We start from the raw sequence: 17,746 nt of genomic DNA on the forward strand, positions 1-17,746 counted from the left end.
CTCAAGCATAATAACCTAGAGACAAATAAGGCGGCGCAGGTAAGGCATTAGATTTGCTGTAGATTGCGCATTTCTTCGCGGGACACGGACTCTCCCTCCAGGCGTACCTGACGCCAAGGATATGGACGTTGGCGCCGCAGTTCTGACTGTACGTTAAATCAATGGATGACGTTCGTTGTTTCCTTATAGGCGCTGGCTTCCATTCGGCGTCGTTTGTGAGGCACTTTACGTTGACATTCGCAGAACAGCATACCTGAATAAATAAAATAACGAAACTTAGTTTATCGGTACCGTTCACCGCAGCGAAGGCTTTGACCAAGCCAAATATGTTTCGTCTTAAAACACGTGAAACCCATTAATGATCAGTTCTTAGGCAAATAACACCAGTTGGGCCAGTTTTACCGAACAACTGCTTCTGGTAGAACAGTTTTGAAGATATACTAAAATTGTACAATGATTTTTCGATTTTTCGCGATTAGCATAGCATTCATACTCGTCACGAAACATGGTGCCTTTGTATTGAGTCACAACGCAGGTAGTATATTTAGAATTCATACCTCGTAACCGTCATTGCTTCTGACCTCGATGGGCGTCCTTCCGCTGTCAAACTCTATGGTCACGATACCCGAGGTCGGGTTGACGGACACTGTGGTAGGGAAAGGCCCCTGATATCGTACGTTAGGAACCCCGTAAGCCACAGCTTCGGCGGCCAGACCCAGGCGGAGACCAACGTCTTGTTTGTTTTTTGGGTGAGTACTACAATTAAAAGCATAATGGGAAAAATAATGGTCATTCTGGACCGGGAAGACACTATATCTACATCCTATTAAATAATCTTTTAACTTCAAAGATGGCGATCAGTTTTATAGCTTGAAACCAAAGTGCCTGGTACGAACGTTCCCACATATGAAGTACAGATACGCGCACCATATTAGTGGGTTAAAAATGGTCTTCAACGAAGTTAACACTCGGCAAAAGTTTGCATGATGATCGTTGATAGATAATTGTTACTGTCCCAATGAAAAGTGAGAAGCTGTGGTTCCAGGATTTCCCTCTCCAAGGCCAGGATCTCCAAGACCGACATCTCCTACATCTTTACGACTGAGATACAACCATCTTAATACACGACCACGACTCTCTTTGCGGTAAATAAATAAGGTCTTCTTTTTTACTGCAATTTAGTTTCGGGAAGGCCATTGTAATACTAACTGATTTCGGCATTAGGCCTATATATCGCCATGGTTTTATTAGCAGTTAGGTTAAGTTAGTGATTGCTGCCGGATAGATGCAAGGGTAGGACTAAGAGCTTACGTATTCCAAGGACTGTCGTAATCGGCAAGATCCATTGCTACAGACATAAAGACCTTGTTCATGACGGAGTTGGGTACGTAACCATAACCAGCTGTCTGAGCCCACCGTAGTGCCGGGAAGCTACCAATAGTGCTCTGCTGGGTCCAAGGGGCAATCTGTCGACAAAAACACCGGTTGACTGCCTGAGCTGTGATTTGGATACTTCGCTTATAAGCCCTTTGCTTACTTTCATCACCACTCCATGTAATGAGAAACTATCGGCCAGATAAAATCATTTTAACACTATATATATGTAACAGGTACAAGTCAAATCTTTTCTTTGAGCTATTGTTGGCAAATAGAGCAATTTAATTTGATTAGGTAATATGAATTTTAGTAAAAAAAATCTCCAGTAGGCCTACATCCTCTTTTATGTCTCTCATGTTCTCATCTGTATAACAATACAAAAAGTTTACAAAGAGAGTAATTACACATGTGCAGGAATTGTTTAAATGTCCATTTACAAACAAAGCTCTTTGTTTGGCGATAAATGAACACGTGCTATAACACATTTACAGAACATTCGAGTCTTTGAGAAACCCGTCATAAATGTTTTCATTCTGAACTGCGAAGTAAATGCTGTAAAAGCCAGACCGCCAGTGACTTGAATCTATGCCAAACACTGTCATGCATATGTTTATCTAACGGAAGTTCCAAGGATAATCCCTGATACCAAGCATGCAAAAGTTCACATAAACCAGTAGTACATTGACTTTGTATAATAGGTGATGCAAACTGAACTAGTTTTTGACCACTAGCGTATCCGTCAAATATTGCATGTATGCATGTGTAACTACTCAACCCAGCGTTTAAATGGATAACTTCCACTGCTAGGAAATGCACGGCCAACGTGCCCTAAAATGTGAACTTAGATGGTTGAACAGAGGCTTTTAAGCGGTAATAAAACTTGTAAAGTGTAGTAATATTGTGAAGCCCGACATTCTCGTGATTCACTTGTATAGCATAAAGCAGCGTTTTATGGCCATAATTGCGAGACCCCATTTTTCAAACAATTTATAACGTCATTTCCAAAAGCAAAAGAAAGACCTTTGATATTCTAGGTATGACATAAAATTCAGATTTCAAAATCCTATAATTGGTCGGTAATTTCAAGTATGAATACAAATCAGTCGGTCCATAATACGGTTAAAACCGTTGTTGCGAAATCAAAAAAAGCTGATCCTCATTTAAAATATTTACCTGAACGAATCCAAAAGGGAATATGGCATCCGTTTCACCGCCTGATCCCTCGTGGAATGTTTGCCTCCAACTTTTGATCATCGCGGGGAAAAGACATTTGTAAGCTGAAGGATCCCGTGCGTTTGTCTCACCTGGAAATGCCCAAAACGCCCACATACATTCTTTTGAAACTGAGCAAAAGCCATTGTTTCTGTATAAGTGTGAATGTTTGAGTCTTTTGATGTGTACTGGTTCTTTGATCTAGTTACTTTTCCGTAGAGGAAAGGCAGCGTCTAATTATAATGCTACTTTATAACAATTTTTAATGAACTTTGATATACAAGTTACTAATTCAGCTCTCCAATAATGTATTCAAAATTCAGACCACCTCAACAATGTCATTCCATTGCCTCTAACACCACAGCCACATGGCGAAGTCTTTGAATAAAGACTTACCTTGGTACCAGATCGCTCCGTAGATTGTCATATTCACTAGCGGTGCCATCATAGAGTTCCACAACACGGTTGGCTCATCGGGAACATAAAATACACCCGGCACAGGCTTGGCCATCACGAGTGGGCTGTCGTAGAACAAAATGACAATGCATCTTAAAAATATCTTTACCGGACGCGAAGGAATCATAACTTTCATATTTCCGCTTTTGCATTCTGACAAATTATTACTTTAAACCGAAAGTTTCCAGCATTATCCAGCTTGAATTGTTCCCAAGAACTGAGAGGTGCATCAGATTTTTAGGTTTTGGTAAGTATAGAAATCCATTATTTCACATTCAATAGCACGACTTAAGCAAAAACAAATACGCTTCTAGTTAAATGTAACAACATTCATAAATACAAAATGTCTACATTCATCAAGTTATTACCTGGGAATTTTCACATTACATGTTGCCAAACCGTCAGTTGTCATCCATGGTTCTATGGCTGCCCCTCCCCAGTTAGAGTCTATCAGACCTATAGGGTAGCCTCGATGGCGGTACAAATACTTCCCATAAAACCAGCAAACCGCAGAGAAGTAATCCCAGTCAGGTCCTCCAATCGAAGCTGAAAATACGAAATACGCCTTCGGCATTAGATAATTCAGATTCCACACTGTGTACAAATATTGTAGGATAATGACTGATAATTGATAGGATAAGATTTTCGTCATACTATTTTTAAACCATAACGAATAAGTTCTTGAGTAAATGAAGAAGGTGTATTGATGGATCCTTAGAAAAATAACGCTATCTTTTTCCTTACGTTTGTTAAAATCTCAGATTTTTCGCCGTTTGCCCATATCCTGAATTTGGATTAAACTCCTTACTTATCAACATTTCTCTGGCGGCGAACACATGTATGGGTAGTCTGGAGAAAAACAGGAGGACTGGATGAATGGAAACCACATCTCTATATGGCAAACCTGACATAAAGATGTAGATGAACCAGCCGCATGTGAACCGTGTTTAATTTATGTAGTTGTAGTTTTGGAGATGAAGTCATGTACCGGTACTGACCTCTGCTCACCACAGCCCACGGCTGGAGGATCTGAGGCAGATCCGCCACCAGATGTGGAGAGGCCTTTCTGCTGATGGTCATAACCCGAATATTCGGATAGTGGTCAGCATCGGCTATTTCTTGGGAGGCATTGTACGCCTACAAAACAACAACAAATCAGTGAATAGTTTGTCGTGAAAGGATAGTGCCAACAGACAAACTGGCGGCCAAAAGAAACTTTACAGAGAGTTCGAATCAATTTATTTTGCCAAAGCAAAAAACAGGATGACTGAAATTTAATACATTAAAAAGACCAATGACTTTAGATATTGAAAGTCTTGAGTAAGAACGGACAAAGCAGCCCTCAAATCATTTTACATGTGAACAAACAGAGCAGGGGCAGAAAAATAGCCATTCCATCTTGGTTAACCATGGGCAGAGTATACAAAAAGTTGATTATTTTTCAAATCCGTCAATATCAAAACCAAACAATATCGCGTGTGGCCACCCCTGCTTCAATGCATGCAAAAACTCTCCGACGCATAGAAAAAGTCCGTCGTGTGATGAGAGGACGTGGGATTCGTTGTCATTCATGTTGGAGAGCTAACACCAGTTCTTTTCGGTTGGCTACAAGGTATGGTCGTTGTCTTACTCAACGACCCTTGATATCCCAAAGGTGTTCTGTTGGGTACATTTCTGGGGAACGTGCAGGCCACGGCGTCGTTGGCGTCCAGGAAGTTGTGCACAACTCGAGCTGTATGGGGGTCTGGCGTTGTCGTGCTGGTACAGGACACCACTTGACTGCTGTTGAAGGAATGGCAGGACATCAGGATGCAGAATTTCATCCACGTAACGTTGAGCTGTTAGGTTCCCGTAATTGATGACCAGTGGTGTCCGTTCCTCTCCACAAATCCCACCCAACACCATCACGCTGTCGCCACCAAACGGTACCACCTCCTGGACGCATGATGGAGCCGTTCGTTCTCCTCTTCGACGGTAAACTCGCTGAGTGCCATCGGCTAGGAACAGACAGAAGCGGCTATCATTTGTGAAAAAGAAACGTTGCCAGTCACGTCGCTGCCAACGGCGTACAATTCGAGTCCATCACAACGAGTCCATCACTAGAGTCAATCGAGGCATTACTTTGGTGGTTTTTAGCGAGTGTGCAAGTCCAACACAGTGTGTGTTACGTTTTTATACACTTATTACATGTGCAGTTGCGGCCATCCATGGGTCACGTGAGTTTTCAACTTTCTTCGTTTTCTCATAACAAATTCGTGTGGGCGTATATGACGCTTGTCGCACATGGGGATATGCTTCGTACAATAATTTTAGTTTTTCTACAATAATTTGGTATTAATTTGCTCAAAAGGCTAATTAAATTTAGCCCACGGAGTAAAGTTTCTTTTGACCGTCAGGTTATTTTCTATTCAAGTAAATTGTCAGCAGCTGCCTAATATTTTAGACTAGCTCTGAATATTGTCCATCGAGATTTGTAAGGAAAGATCTTGCGCCTTTATCGGAATCAGATGTACACGAATGGCTAAAAGGGTACTAGCAACGGTGCCAGTAATTATAAGTAATTAATTATAACACTGTATCATTATTGCTATTAAATTTGTTTGTGTAAATGTAAGCTGGTGAGGGTCTATGATTTATTTGAAATGTAAATAATAACAACTGTAAAATTATTCCTTTGTATTTATTATTTGAGAACATTTGTAATGCCCAGAATTTGCGGAATTTGATGCAGATTATTTGCCTTCCACAAATATGACATCTGTACGTCACATATATGAATGTTTGTCAATTTGCCGCCGAAGTTCACTGGAGTACACCGGTTTGCCCCAGCTTGAAAATGACCGACGTTATACAGAGTAAAAGTTCTGAGCAAAGTATAAAATAAGAGCCAAACCAATAAACAAACAAACTGATGAATCTTACCATCGATACAGTAAGCTGCATATTACTTTGTCCCGAACAAATCCAAACGTCTCCAAAGAGGACATTGTGTAGCTGAATCGTGCCGGAAGTAGATGATGCCGTGATAACGTAGGGCCCGAGATTAGTGATGGCTGGAAGCTTAACTGACCAGACCCCGCCTTTAGCCACATTACCCTTGACCACTGTAGTGGACACTGGATGACTACCCAAAGTCACTGTTATTTTTTCTCCCAGTTTCGGAGAGTACCCCCAAATGTTGGCCCTCTGGGGTCCCCGCTGAAGAACCATGTGGTCCCCATAGTAAGAGGCGAAGGAGAAACTTCCTGTGAAGACACCGATAAACCCTTTGCTTACTGTGTTAGACGGATATACTGTTTACTAGAGCAGTATGCCAAGGCGATTAACCCTTTGCATTCTCGCTGATGAACCATGCGGATGCCTTAGTTATAAATTTGTACAAATTTATGTGTATTAATCGGTAAACTACTTTACTAATAATCAGTATTTGTTGATAATGTTTTTGTAATGAAAATTGCGTGTTTTCATTCGAGATTTTGTTTGTTTAGAAATGGTACTTGTTGTTGCCTCGTACTGAGAGGTAAGAGCAAGGAAACTTTACTCATTGGGCCGGTGTCAATATAGTGTGACTGGGTGGGATGTCATGCCAGGTGTATTCGGCATGATACTTCGTTGGCGGCAGGGCTTTGGCGGCGTGGACTCGCCCTGACACAAAAGGCACAATATATGTATACACACTTAATGACTCCTGGTCGTGAAATGACTGAAAAATAGTTAAGTACGACGTGAAACCCCGAGCACACACACACACACACACACACACACACACACACACACACACACACACACACACACACACACACATACACACATACATATATACATACATACATACACACAAAGACCTACATTATCGCAGGATAGATGTGCGATTTTGGTGCAATAATGCTCAAAAAATATATAAAACTGCAATTCTCTGTACATTAACTGTTGCTTGAGTGTACCGGGTTATAGCATATATTTTGACGTACACCTTCCTTACCTAAAGTGGCTGAAACAGACCTGCTGGTTAACACAGCGACTGTCAGCAAACCCCCGACACGTATCCAGAACATATCTGCCATCTGGCATGTGGAGTATTATTCCTGTTTCGTTCAGTAAACCCCGTGTCGAGGACATATTTTCCGTGTCAATATGGCAGCAAAATCTGATAACAGACTGATAAGTTTTTATCTTAATTTTGTGAGCTAGGTATAGCCCCTGAGAAAACTATCCACCAAATAAATATTTGTCTTTTATTTAAACCCTTCTTGAAAACCGAAATATTGAATTATTCATCGCCTTGTATCTTTTGTTGGAGTTACCTCAATACTTTATGAAGCTTATCAGTGAAAATGGAAATATGAGATTCGTCTATTATTGTTATATTTTGACTTAAAGTGTAAGTTGATAATGAATGACTGGGTTTTTACTAAACATAAAGCGTTATTGTATCAGCTGTTTGTCAACCATCAGTTATGAATGGACCTTTGGCGCATGTATATCACATAGTTCAAACATGTAACTATATGTTATCCACGTTTGTCAAGATATTTGTTCACCAAGTTCTCCATTAACACGCATTTGATTACACATCTTCATGAAGTTAACTGTTTTCAATGTATACTTTGAACGATTTCAGTTGGTGGAAATGGGGTCATATAATATGTGTATATAGATTTGAGAAACAACGATTTCCGGAATCTCTTGTGTATGTGAAACCTTCTGGTACGAAACAAAACAAGTGGACTGGAATAGGACAAATCGTTGTTAAGGGTCTAATTAGCGCATTGCAAGCACTCAAATGTTTAAAAGGTTTAAAGTTCGAAACTGGCAGATGTATCCCCATATGCGTTTGCCAGTTGAGCCCCTGTGTTACAACAATTAGCAAGATAACATTGGAATATTGAATAAGTTGGCTTGTGTTTAACTGGCTATGTCAGGTTGCGTTTGTATGAGGGCTTTCAAGTTTAGATGTTAAGTCATAAATAGGATCAGTTGAGATCAGTTAAGAAGTAAGAAGTGTCGTCTCATGAGCAGATACCAAGTTTCTACACGTTTCTACACATTTCATACGTGTGCTCATAAATAGTCATATTGTACACAAGTCACGCAGGGTACATGGTCATAGATAAAGAGAATCAGTTGGAAGCAAATTCCCAGGTGAGGCCAAGAATGAATCATAACAGCAGAAGTGGGGAAACAGCTGACAGTGTTCGGTCAGGACACCACCTTTATATTTCTTCTTGTAACTTATCCACTCTGGAATTTTTTAATCATGTTAAAGGGGTCTTCTGGGATCAATCAATTAAACTAGTATTCCCGCCTTCCATTAAGGTTGCGGGTTGGATTTCAGCCGTAGCTGATTTTGTGGCAGATTGAGGCCAGGAGGTTTTGCCATATGCCTGGCGACGCGTGCTGGTTTATCGCCCCTGTCTCTTCTTAAAACATACCTCTAAGAAAGGTGGGCGCCGTGTTAAACGTCAATCACATTAATAAATAAATAAACAAATAAATAAATAAATACTAAATAAATAACCAGATCTGTGATTGGACTCATATTTATTTCACACATCTTAAGCGTATGTTCCCAGGGACATATAAGGCGGAGCAGGCAGACCGTTAACTTTACTGTAAACAGCGCAAGATTTAAACGAACACGGACTCTCCCTCCAGGCGTACCTGACGCCAAGAATATGGACGTTGGCGCCGCAGTTGTGACCGTACGCCAAATCTATGGCAGACGTCCGGTGAGCCGCTATTGGCGCTGCCTTCCAATGGGCATCGTTTTGCCCACATGATGCATGTGTGTCCACAGAACAGCAAACCTAAGAGGATAAAATATCGTACGAAATATTGGCGCTTATACTTCAAGAAAATCTTTTGCAGGGTGTTATGTACAATGCATAAAATATCTTAAATGAGATATGTTACCTTTAATGCCTCTCCAAAATTTCATCAATCTCCAGATTATGGCTTTAAACAATTTATAAACCGCACAATACATTGTGAATAAATGTCTTAAGAAATTACGGTCTTTGTTTTCAAAAGGCATTTGGTTCATACCTCGTAACCATCATTGTTCCTGACCTCAATGGGCGTCCTTCCACTGTCAAACTCTATCGTCACGATACCTGTGGTCGGGTTGACGGACACTGTGGTAGGGTAGGGCCCCTGATATCGTACATTGGGAACCCCGTAGGCCACAGCCTCGGCGGCCAGACCCAGGCGGAGACCCACATCTCGTTTGGCGCGTGGATGAATTCTAGAAAAATACAAACTTACGTTTTGTTCATGTAAACCAGTATACTACAGGTTTCTTTTCTATTACGTACATACGGTATACATATGAGATGTGTAGCTTAAACACGTTTGGCATGAAAAGGTACAAGCTGACAAGATATCCGAAAAGTATAGTTCAAGCTATCCGAATAGTATCGTACAAGCTATCCGAAAAGTATAGTATAAGCTATCCGAAAAGTATAGTACAAGCTATCTAAAGAGTATAGTATAAGCTATCCGAAAAGGATAGCACAAGCTATCCGAAAAGTATAGAACAAGCTGTAACTCCATGTTCACACCAACACCATCTTTTTTCAGAGTCATAGTGTATAATCCCCCGCCCATTATTCATCTGTAGATTCTAGTAATGACAAAGAATGATGTGCATGGGTCACATGGAACGTTGTGCATGGGTCACATGGAATGTTGTGCATGCATGGGTCACATGGAACGTTGTGCATACATGGGTCACGAGGTATAATGTGCATAGGTCACGTGGAATGTTGCGTATGAACCACGTGGAATGTTGTGCACGGGCCACATTGAATGATGTGCATGGCTCACGTGGAATGTTATGCATGGGACACGCTAAATTTCAACATGTCCAATAATAGATAATATTCAATAATATGATAAGATTTAGTCACTTTGGTACATTCTGTGTTGAACAGGATTTTGTTCCGTTTTTTGCTGTAAATAATCCCCCCCCCCCCCCATACATCGTATTCATCTAAACATGGAATTTCCCCAAAGTCTTGTTCATCGAGAAATTTTTCGACTTAACGTCCCTTCGTCAAAATAGAATACGGATATCATTTACTTTTAAAATTACCAGTATTGATAACCTTCATTAGAAACGCAAAAGACTCACGGTCCATTTGGGCTATCAAAATCAGGAAGGTCCATAGCAACCGCCATAAAGACTTTCTTCATCAAAGAGTTAGGTGTGTAGCCAAAGTTCGCTGTCTGAGACCAACGCAGACCTGGAAACCCCCCAATGTGAGTGTTATTTCCGTTGGGGGCAAGCTGCTCCAAAGAAAATATAATACAATTAAGACTGCCAATTGTGATTTTGTTCAAATTACTAACAACTGGTACAACACGTATCTAACGGAGCCAATGTTCCTTGGACACGGATTGCCATTGTAAATCTGACTGACCTTGACTACATGGTTTAGGTTTTTACAACTAATTTTATCATGTATATATTGAAACCTATTAGAAAATTTCAAAACTTAACCTGACGCTGAATATGGTAAACATAATTTCAAATCAACAAAATCGACTCTCCACATGCAACGGGTCATGATTTTTTTCTAGCAATATGCAAACATCTTTTTAGAGCCCCTCAGAAATGTCAAAATGTTGTGTAGTATAAAGCAGAAGAGTTTTATCCAGATTTACGCGTATTAAATTTGGGGTGGGATGTGGGTCGGGTTGTGATGAATGACTAAAATCAATACACTAATCGACCTAACCTGTACGAATCCGAAAGGAAACATGGCGTCTGTTTCTCCACCAGAACCGTCATGAAAATGTTTCCTCCAGTGGGTAATCATGGCGGGAAACAGACATTTGTATTGCGGGGGATTCCAGGCGTTTGACTCACCTACGTGTAACAATAAAAACACAAAAGGTTTCAACGTCAGGTGAGCAGTGTATTAAAATTACTAGGGAACACAAAAATTGCTTTATTGACGACAAAGATTGTTTTGAAATACAGGTATAATATATATGTAATTTTCTCTATAGTTGATCTGGAATTTGCTAAATTTGATCTCTGAGTTAAAATTGTCTGACGTCACAAATCAGAATAAACGTTTTACCCTGATACCAGATCGCCCCGTAGATCGTCATATTCACCAAAGGCCCCATCATGGAATTCCACATAACGGTTGGCTCCTGAGGTAAGTAAAATTTGCCGGGGAGGGGCTTAGCCATCACAATGGGACTGTTAAACGACAAAATTTATTGACGCAATCGTGAAAAAAAATGAGAGCAGAAGATACAAATGCTGAAATTCATAAAGATTATGTGGGTATGTTCCAAAACTCAGCATAATGCACGTTATCTTTACACGAGCTGCTTGACCTACGATTTCTTCGAAAGAAGACGTAAAGATGCGTTGATAAACCATAAATCCATTAGAAGCTCCATGATTCCCTGGCATGTGAACAGATTTCTAATGCACAACCGACATTCTTCACAGTATATAATACCTGGGAACTTTCTCGTTGCACGTTGCCAAGCCGTCGGGTGTCATCCAAGGCTGTATAGCGGACCCTCCCCAGTACGACGCTATCAATCCTATTGGGTAGCCACGGTGACGGTACAAATACTTTCCGTAAAACCAACAAACGGCAGAGAAGTGAGTCCAGTCTGGTCCTCCGATAGACGCTGGGAATAGAACAAATAAATGAAGACCTCAGAATGCTCGAGGAAGGCGACAAACTCCTAGAGCTATAGACTCGCACACCCTTCTTTTTTTCTTTTTTTTTTTGAGTGCCATAAATATAAATTATCAACAAAATAAAAAGTTACCACCATATTAACTGCATAGCCTTTGATTTCCTTCACAGAACATATTTTGCGCTGTAATTTATAACTACAGACACAGAAGTTCCCAGTGTATAACGTTGTTATGTGGTGCACATTCGAAATTACGACATGCCCATCTTTGAAAAGTGGTTTGAAAAGCACACCGTAAAGTTTCGTATAAAGTCTGTGACGTCCTCGAAAAAACGAAATATTCTTTCGTTTAGCGCGGCGACAAAAATTAAAAGCATATTAAAAGCTTAATGTTCGTGCCGATGGTTGTTGAGCCCAAAATATATATTTCGTCATGATATTATAGACTTGACGACGTCCTCAAATGGATAATCTAGGAAAACGTCTATTCCTTGGCTAATTGACTACTTGGTGAGGTGAATAAGCTGGCCACCATCCATTAACTTTACGGCCGTGGCAAATGTGAAATATTTTTGATTCTTCGGAAATTACCCAAAAATAAAAACTACTAAGAACAGATTTGGATTCGTCTAATTAGGTTTCTGAGGGAGGTCTATAGGTGTTAAAAATTCTGCTCTTCTACCTTTTGAGTAGGGCGATCGAGCTGGTATTTATTTACTAACGCTATAGGTTATCTGTATACCTACCGCTGTTGGCTACTGACCACTGCTGTGGGATACTCAGGAGATCCGTCTCTAGAATTGGAGAGGCTTGGTAGCCGATAGTCATAACCCGAATATTCGGATAGTGATCAGCATCAGCAATTTCCTGCGAGGCATTGAACGTCTACAACAAGAACCATGGTCAAACATGTGATAAAATATGTCACAAACTATTTAACGATCGCATATTTCCAAAGTGAATAGCTAACAACAATAGGTCAATGGAAAAAGTATCCTTTGTTGTAAACCCAAATTAAAGCCATCTAGATTTGAACCCTCGATCTTACTAATAAATGCAAGCGTCGAAACGGATAGTCTCACGCCAGCTGTCAACCATAATGATCGCTCTGGGGCAATAATCGCTGGACCAATTTCCAAACAACATTTACCATAAACCCCCAAAGATCCGAGAAACTATATAAAGTAAGAAATTAGGACGGATTCATGGGAAGAGAAGCAGTCAGCAGTTTCCACTGACGATAACGGAAAATTCCAGTTACGCTTTCAACGCAACTATTCATTTATGCAATGCAGCAATCAAGTTCAACACACTGATTGAATAGCCCCTGGCTCCGGGTTAAGCGGAATTAGACACAGTTACAAAGCAGAGTGCATGAGATTTTGGGCACTCCGTTATTATTTACCTGAAACAGAATTGTACTCATTGTAAGTTTAAGAAACTCAGAGTGAAGGCATTTTATAGGATATCCTTGACAATTAGTTTTTGCAGTCATAACCAGTGATAGTTAAAACAGTTGAGATCGTCTCAACACACGGGATATCGGAAATGTTGCAAGGTCAGATATGTACACGCCATACACAGGATCCTTCCGTACATCGCTATCCATGTAAGGATAATTCACTTTGTCAAATTGAAACTGCCCCTCTTTTCGTAAAGTCGACAGGAAGAACAGGAAACATTTTGGTCTTACAAATACAAATACAAGTACAGGTATGCAATCTGGAAAACCTTTTTCAAATCCAGCCACGTTGGATATACATCTTTTACATCTGTTGCTACCTACAGGTGGTGTACAGCTGGCAAATCATCAGCGTACCTTTCAGTTAATGAGAAAGATCAAGATTACTCTCTAATAACTTTGTGTATAGTGGCATCCATGCGAGAACAGGTAGGGGTGTATCAAAAGGTGGATACAATTTGTACCCATCAAAATAACTAGACACTGCTGATAAACGATAACCAGTTCATTGTGTGGTGGTGGAACTGAAGGAGGTATTGCTGTATTTGACCATATAGATTTTATATGTGACTGGCTTTATTTAATACCGCAAAAGTTAATGATGGAATTCTATGAATTCATTCTCTTTGGGGAAGAGTGGTATATATGGTAGATAAATCCCACGTGGAGCTGTCCTTAAACGGTATGTGTACGTTAGCTTTTGTCTATAGTTCTTTAATGAGACGCTCACAGTTCTTAAGAACCCACCTACAGTTGACGCCTGCATTTATTTGCAATAGCACAAAAGTACTTGTACAAAATAATTGAACATACAAGGAATTCAGTTAAACTGTGGTATATGATGTTTTTTAAAATTATTGTTATTATTATCATTATTATTATTATCATTATCATCATTATCATTAATATTATTATTATTACTTGTTGAAACTCAGTCGTGGCATAAATAGCCTAAAGACAGCTGCATGCCCAATAAATCAACAAAGTAATCAACCTGTAGACTGCTGGACCCCTGGGTTACCCCGGGCCCTGCCCCTTTTCCTGCCACCATAATGTTGGCCGCCGTCATATAAGTGAAATATTCTTGAGTACGGCGTAAAACACCAATGAAATAAATAAATATAATATAAATCATGTTTAGAACTCATGCTAAAATTGTGATATATTTACTCATGACTCTCACCATGGACACTGTGACATGCATGTTGCTTTGTCCCGAACAAATCCAAACGTCTCCGAAGAGGACGTCGTGTAGCTGTATTGCACCCGAAGTGGATGAGGCCGTGATGAGGTAAGGTCCCGGATTAGTGATGGCCGGAAGTTTAACTGACCACACTCCGCCTTTAGCCACATTACCACCGATCACCGTAGTGGACATTGGGTGACCGGCCAAAGTAACTGTCACCTTTTCGCCTATGTTAGGGGAGTACCCCCAAACGATGGCCCTCTGGGGTCCCCTCTGAAGAACCATGTGGTCTCCATAGTAAGAGGCGAAGGCGAAACTTCCTGTGTAACAACACGCTTTTAATAGTTATATTAACGTAATGGGCATATCTTTGATTACATCAAAATTAGGTGTTGGACACAATGCTTACGCAAAGGACTGAGGGCGACTTAAATGCTGGTATTAAATTTTATTTCAAACAGAGAGATAAATTAGAAGGATAAATTTGAGAGATAAATTTGCATACGAGTTTTTCTTAATATCGTCCATTTCCAAGTCATTCATTAAACCAGTTGGGGCTTGTAATTTGTAAAGCAGACTTTTGCTTCTACATCATCACTGATAGCTTTACCTGCTGAAGTGTGAAAGCAAAGAAATTCCAAACTGTCTAACGGTTCGAATTAAGTTTTCGTGACCGGAATTCTTCCCGGCAAAGTGTGCTCATACTACATGCTTACCAGTAGAAGGTGCAGGGCGTTCTTTAAGCTATTATATAGTCTAGTATGCCCATTTATACCAAGTGAAACAGACTCACCTTCCTTTCCTAACGTAGCTAACACAGACCTGCTGGTCAAAATGAGCACCATCAACAAACCCAGTGAACATGTGTCCAACATATCTGCAACGTGGCCTACTGTATAACAGACTGTGAACCACAAGGTTTCTGGCACATGTATATAACAGACGTGCTGCGAAGTCTGATAACGTTCAAAGATAACCTTTTATGTCGAAGAGTTCATTGCATGTATTTTCCCTGAAACCAAGTTTTGTCAATTCTTACATCTTTAGCTGTGTTTATTTGTTTGATTTTTTGGATTGGTACTTACGCCGTATTCAAGAATATTTCACTTATACGACGGCGGCCAGCACTGTGGTTGGAGGAAACCGCACAGAGCCAGAGGAAACCCATGATCATCCGCAGGTTGCTGACAGACTTTCCACGAACGACCGAAGAGGCAGCCAGCATGAGCTGGACTTGAACTCACAGCATCCGCATTGGTGACAGACTACTGGGTCATTGCATCGCACTGGCGTGCTAGCCCTCTCGGCCATGAAAAGATGATGGCAACAACAGAAATCCATTGAGTAAATGTTACACTTAAGTTTTTCTGGAGTCGTGGTACATAAATTGCTTTGTTTGTCTTTTTCTTCTTTTGCTGAATAAAGCTTTACAACAACGTTTTTTTCAATTTGAAACACTGATTAAACCGAGTAGTTGCAAACGAAAAGTGACTTCAAATACAAATTTAATTCACAATTCTTCAGAGTACATTACAAGGGACATACAAGGCGGAGCTGGTCATTAACTTTACTGTAAACAGGGCAGGATTTAAACGAACGCGGACTCTCCCTCCAGGCGTTCCTGACCCCAAGAATATGGACGTTGGCGCTGCAGTTCTGACCGTACGCCAAATATCTGGCTGACATCCGGTGACTCGTTACTGGCGCTGCCTTCCACTGGACATTGTTTTGTCCACACGATGCATGTGTGTCAGAAGAGCAAAACAACAAACATAGGAGAACAGAAATCATACGAAATATAGACGCTTACTTAAAGAGAATCTTTTACAGGATATTACGAACAATGCATAAAATATCTTATATGAGATATGTTACCTTCGATGTCTCTCCAAAATGTCATTCATCTCCAAATTATGTCTTTACAAAATCCATAAACCGCACAATACACCGTGAATAATGTCTAAAGAAAACGTGGTATCGTACGTTAGGAACCCCACTGGCGACAGCCTCGGTGGCCAGTCCCAGACGGAGGCCCATGTCTTGTTTGTCGCGTGGGTGAATTCTGAAAAACGAGCCAAACAAGTAAACAGGTAAACAATTTCTTTTTGTCTACTTCACACACTGTATATACATTATATATGTGAGCTGTCAAAAATATGGGAATACTGGTAATAGTAGCATTGCATTGTTACACTTTGCTGGTTAATTAATGTAATCTATGAATAGTTATTTCACAAATCACAGAAATTAACAGAGTTAACAAATATTAAGCAATTTAAATCTTAAAAAAAACCCACTGGCATTATTTACTTTGAAAACATTCAATACCCTTATTGATAAACGGTTACTATTATCATTGAAGGTTAAAAAAACGGCTTGTCATACGATCCATTTGAACAGCCATGAACACTTTCTTCATCAAAGAGTTAAGTGTGTGCTAAAGTTAGTTGTCTGAGACCAACGCACAGTATCATGGTTGCTTTTGTTGGGAGCAAGCTGTTCCAAAGAAACAGGTGGTTGCTGTTTTGTGTAAATTTCTCACATCACAATAAAAGAAATATCTACCTAAACAGATGTTCTTTGGACATTGATCACCGTTGACACTCTGACTAATTTTGATTACCAACAGTTTTAGAAAGTATTTTTTATTATATGATAAAACTAAATTTCAACTCCGGCGATCAGTGTGGCAAATATAATTTGAAACCAACAAATTCTACAGACAAGGGATTTTTTAAGCCATTATAATTTTCCCCAGCAATATCGAAAAGTTTATTTTTTTAATAACTTATTTATTGTTTTGATTTTTGTTACCGCCACACTTAGGAATATTTCACTTATATAATGGTGGTCGGGTTTATTGGTTGAAGAAACTTTAGTGCCCAGCATAAACCACCGGCTTTAGCAAGTTTCTAGCAATCTTTCTTAAATATGACGTACAGATATTCATGAGATATTACTGGAGGACAAGTGATTTTCAACAAACCGTCATAAAGAATGTCGTCGACCACTCATGGTCACATGGGCCGTCAACCAGTAAGAACGGGAAATTCACAAATTTCAAACATTTATCTACAAGTACAAAGAAATACCAAGATGCATGGATTTACTCCAACTTGTGGTTTCGGTTAGGAATGGGAGTAAGGTTGGTTTAAACTCTATACAATAACCCGTGTGACCTGTACGAAACCCAAAGGAAACATGGTGTCTTGTTCTCCATCAGAACCGTCATGAAAATGTTTCCCCCAATCGGTAATCATGGCGGGAAACAGACAACTATAACCTGGGGGATTCCAAGCGTTGGTATCACCTTACGGCAAAAACACAAGGCGTAAACAGAAGAGGTGGATGGGCTGCAGTAGTACTATTTATATTTTTTATGC

At 40.1% G+C, this 17,746-nt stretch overlaps 2 protein-coding genes across 2 annotated transcripts; both read right to left on the reverse strand.

The window, feature by feature from the left end:
- Nucleotide 1: 1 nt before the first annotated feature.
- Nucleotides 2–7,099, reverse strand: LOC135461718 (sialate O-acetylesterase-like). Its single transcript, XM_064738919.1, has 9 exons — nt 7,028–7,099; nt 5,968–6,290; nt 4,044–4,182; nt 3,414–3,591; nt 2,986–3,110; nt 2,551–2,681; nt 1,312–1,466; nt 558–756; nt 2–253 (listed from the first exon to the last, which is right to left on the reverse strand). The coding sequence occupies exons 2-9, from the start codon at nt 6,253–6,255 to the stop codon at nt 2–4; spliced, it is 1,467 nt and encodes a 488-aa protein (XP_064594989.1). The 5' UTR covers nt 6,256–6,290; nt 7,028–7,099.
- Nucleotides 7,100–8,585: 1,486 nt separating this feature from the next.
- On the reverse strand, nt 8,586–15,230 carry LOC135461722 (sialate O-acetylesterase-like). The gene is made up of 9 exons (XM_064738923.1): nt 15,157–15,230; nt 14,361–14,683; nt 12,462–12,600; nt 11,526–11,703; nt 11,133–11,257; nt 10,785–10,915; nt 10,178–10,332; nt 9,091–9,289; nt 8,586–8,852 (listed from the first exon to the last, which is right to left on the reverse strand). The coding sequence occupies exons 1-9, from the start codon at nt 15,206–15,208 to the stop codon at nt 8,601–8,603; spliced, it is 1,554 nt and encodes a 517-aa protein (XP_064594993.1). The 5' UTR covers nt 15,209–15,230; the 3' UTR covers nt 8,586–8,600.
- Between the last annotated feature and the right edge of the window lie 2,516 nt (nt 15,231–17,746).

The sequence above is a fragment of the Liolophura sinensis genome, chromosome 1 (genome assembly GCF_032854445.1).
Source record: "Liolophura sinensis isolate JHLJ2023 chromosome 1, CUHK_Ljap_v2, whole genome shotgun sequence".
Taxonomy (NCBI): Eukaryota; Metazoa; Mollusca; class Polyplacophora; order Chitonida; family Chitonidae; genus Liolophura; species Liolophura sinensis.